This window comes from Octopus bimaculoides, chromosome 5, assembly GCF_001194135.2.
Source record: "Octopus bimaculoides isolate UCB-OBI-ISO-001 chromosome 5, ASM119413v2, whole genome shotgun sequence".
NCBI lineage: Eukaryota > Metazoa > Mollusca > Cephalopoda > Octopoda > Octopodidae > Octopus > Octopus bimaculoides.
Window position 1 is genome coordinate 32,240,289 of NC_068985.1, and position 4,163 is coordinate 32,244,451.

Here is a 4,163-nt window from a genome sequence, read left to right on the forward strand (position 1 = left end):
TTTTTCTTCTTCCACTTCTTCTTCCACTTCTTCTTCTTCTTCTTCTTCTTCTTCTTCTTCTTCTTCTTCTTCTTATTATTATTATTATTATTATTATTATTATTATTATTATTATTGCTGCTCTGACTTGGCGGAATTGCTAGCATGCCAGACAAAATGCTTAGCAGCATTTTGTCTGTCTTTATGTTGCTGATTCAAATTTCACTGAAGTTGACTTTGCCTTTCATCCTTTTGGATAAAATAAGTACCAGCTGCACATTGGGGTCAATGTAATCAACTTAACCCCTTCCCCTCAAATTCAGGCCTTGTGCCTGTGATGGAAAGGATTATTAAGGTGGATAGGCTGAATCATTAGAATGTCAAACACAATGAGTTGTGGTATTTCTTCCAGCCTATTACATTCTGAGTTCAAATCCCAACTTTGCTTTTCATTGTAGGTGAAATGAAATAAAGCACCACTCAAGAACTGGATTTGATGGTATCAACTAATCCCCTCCTTGAAAATTGCTGGTTCTGTACCTATGTTAGAAACAATTATTATTATTATTATTCATTACTCACTGTCTTATTGCTTGTATTCACTGTATTACTGAGCATAACTTTGTCTTGTGTACATGCAGGGTTTTGTTTTGGATTTTATTCTCATGGTTGTGTGGTAAGATGTTTGCTTCCCAACTACATGGTCTCAGGTTCAGTATCTTGGAGTGAATATATGAATGTGTGTGTCTCCTTGTTTTGAAATTGCAGCGTAGTTGTAAATGAGTGTTACCTTCATGCAAGCAGTATCCTTCTTTCCCAATTTTTGTGAAAGCATGTCTGGTCATGGGGAAATATTACCTTATGTGGAAACAGATCAAGGTTTATGAAAAGAAGGGCATTTGGCTGTAGAAAATCTGACCCATGCAAACAGGGAAAAGTGGGCATTAAAATGATGAAGACGATTCTATTGAGAGTTCTCTATGTAATATGTGAGCAATGCCTGCTAGTGTTATTTCCTATGATGTGCATATTGTTTAATCTTGGGGGTTTGGGTCATGTTTTTGTCTGAATCTTTTTTTTTTTTAATTCCCAAGACACATTGTTAAAGGGATTGTTTCTATATTCAGTCATTGATATTTGAGTTATCTCTGTTTTCAGATGTTTATATTGGATAATTACCCTGTTCCTTTGAGAGACACATTATCATTAGTTTGGGCAGCTATGTTGATTAGGAGGTATATTTTCCCTGACAGATCCTAAATAACTATATCTAGTTAATTAGTCCTGATCTTTTTGAGTATGTGTGTTGGCATATCCCAGAATATGGTTACTTTCTCATTCTGTGAGACCTTTTCTGGTATATTCCTATACTATTTATTGCCTGTTGGTATTTCATAGTTTGGTACCATTTCCAGTGTGTGTAAGTTCCAAATTTGTCTTGGTTGTGGCTGTATTATTTCTCAATTGGCCCAATAAAGACAATGTAGTTAATTGTTTCCTTCATGAAAGGAAAACAAGTATCTGAATCAATAGCACAGTGAACAAAATATTTTATGGTATTTAATTGTGCTCCTTTACTTTCCGTATTCAACTCCTGATGTCAGCTTAGCCTGCTATCCTACCAAGGTTGATAAAATAAGTACCAGTAAAGTATTGGGATCAATTAAATTGTTTATTCCTTCCAAATCAGTAGACTTGTCACAAATTAGTATCAGGCAAAAAATACCTTGCAGTATTTGTTTCAGCTCTTTAAATTCTAAGTTCAAGTCTCAGCAAAATCAACTTTGCCTCTCATCCTTCAGTGGTTGGTAAAATAATGTATCAAGAAGAAAAAAGACTTTAGTCTATGTAATCAACTGTTCCCTTCCTCTCAAAACTTCTAGTTTTGTGCCTATGTTTGAAGTTATTATTATCAACATCATTACCATTGTTTACTTTTTAAAGGAATTTAGAATCTTAAAAATTGCAGTTCAAGTTTCTAAACAATTTTTGTAAACTCAATTATAACAATGAGTTCATGATCATATGTTATTTAGATCTAACTTACTTCCACGCCATTACATTATAATGATCTGGCTATGACAATATTGTTATCACAGGAAACAGTGTTAATCACAGGAAACAAATTTAAGGAGTCCAAAATTCATAATTCCAATATAATTAACTAAAACAATACTAAACTATTTCTTTTGAGACATTTGATTTCATAAAGTCAATATATAAAGATAAAATAGTTTCAGTTACAATATTAGCTTTTCATTTTGCTTTTTTCTAATGTTACTTAATCAACCAATAAAGATCAATGTTCAGCTAGTTTGAGTTTGATATTGGACATTAGATATTTAAGATATGTGAATGATTCCATACAATTTCATCTCATCTCAAAATGTGAATATATATATATATATATATATATAATCCACAAAAACAGGAAATGCTAGAAAATATTAGCAACATGTTTTCTATTTTATGCTTAACAGAAAACTTTAAAAGATAATAAAATTAATGACATTTTGTTTCTATTTTTAGGTATGTCCTAAATTTCATGCGGACTTCCAAACTGTTGCTTCCAAATGGTTTCAGAGAACTGTTGATGTTGAAAGAAGAAGCTGACTACTTTGAAATAGATTCCCTACTACAGCGAATTGAAACCTTAGACCAAAATCGCAAAAAACATTGCAGATCAAGAAGAAAAAAGTCTTTTCATTCCTCTCTTGAAGTTCTAAATCTAAATCGAAGTGATTTTGAATTAATTGGTGATAGTGAGTGGTGGGAAGGTTAGAAAATGTGCCTAAAAAATTTACAAAATCAAAAGTATCTTCCCACTATTGTTTAACCTTTTCAAATGCAGAAAAATTCTTCATAATTTTTTGCAGCCCTTCCAGAAGAATTATTCATATTGAATTAATATTTTTGGGTTCCATATCATTATGGTAAAAGGCAGTTAGATATAAAAAAAAATTAACATGAGACAAAAATAACATATATAATCATTATTCATTAAAATGCAAAAATTTACAAAACAAAAATTGCCCTAATGTTTGAGATATGAAGTAACATTTGTTTGAATGAGTGACACCAAGTATCAACTGTATGTATGTGTGTATAATTACAGTAGAAACATTGGATGTGAATGTATGATGATACTGAGATATAATGAGCTGTAGACATTCATATACATAAAAGTTTTTTCATATGAAGTCGTTAGAAGTTATCTGTTATAATGTATTGCTTTTATACATTATATACAAAATTCTATAAAACAAAATACATGCCAAAATCTGGCATAAAAGAGTTAGTTGATGCAATTTATCAAATTTCATTTTATTTTTTCATAAGACAACCTGACTGTACAGGCAATACATTTTGCAATGATTAGGCAATATATAAAAAAAATTAAGTTGACTTACAAGTACATGAATTTTCAATTGTTAAGTAAAAACTCTTACACATACTAATATGCCTGCATTCAACTTTTTAACATTAATGCAAGTATTTCCCTTATTCTTGTATATTAAGTCAATAATAGTGAATGACCAAATTTACCTTGACCAGATTGAGTTTGAAAAATTTGAAGTCTATAATTTCCATTAGTTATATGAGCCAATGTCTACATGAGTGCTACATATAAGATATATATCTAGGAATTCAGTTATATCAACTATTGTCTATAATACGTCATTAATACAAACCATCCCTACAAGATGTTTCTGTGAAACACACAATTTATATCACAATTTATATCTCGGTGGTTATTTTGGACTTACTGAATGATTTTTTTTTTATATATATTTCAGTGTACATTTTTATATAATCTTTTATTATATGTAGTCTTTGACTCAACTCTCTCTTTCTATATACATATATGATTAACAACGAATTTTTGTGTGTATTCAACTTAAATTGATATTGAAAAAATTAGAATTTAAACCTTCTTTCATTTTAATGCAGACTATCTTTCAAATATTTTATTCATACATTATATACTCATTTAATATGTATCTTGGAACTATACTCATATAATATTACGTTTTTTAATACTTATCTTGTTGAAGTAAAGAATTGAGAATTCTGATTTATTACTTTGTATAGATGGTATATTCATATTTGATACTTATATTAAAGAGTACTTGGTAAGATATCAGAGATATTTTTGGCAATATATATATATATATATATATATA

The 4,163-nt window shown here is 29.8% G+C and overlaps 1 protein-coding gene across 3 annotated transcripts in view; it reads left to right on the forward strand.

Moving 5' to 3' along the window:
• Positions 1-4,018, forward strand: part of LOC106867891 (BTB/POZ domain-containing protein KCTD6) — a 55,104-nt gene extending 51,086 nt beyond the window's left edge. For all 3 annotated transcript variants that reach the window (XM_014912958.2, XM_014912956.2, XM_014912957.2), the window contains exon 3: positions 2,509-4,018. In XM_014912958.2, the coding sequence (XP_014768444.1) occupies positions 2,509-2,761 (253 nt within the window). In that variant the 3' untranslated portion in view covers positions 2,762-4,018. The remainder of the gene's footprint in view (positions 1-2,508) is intronic.
• Positions 4,019-4,163: the final 145 nt, after the last annotated feature.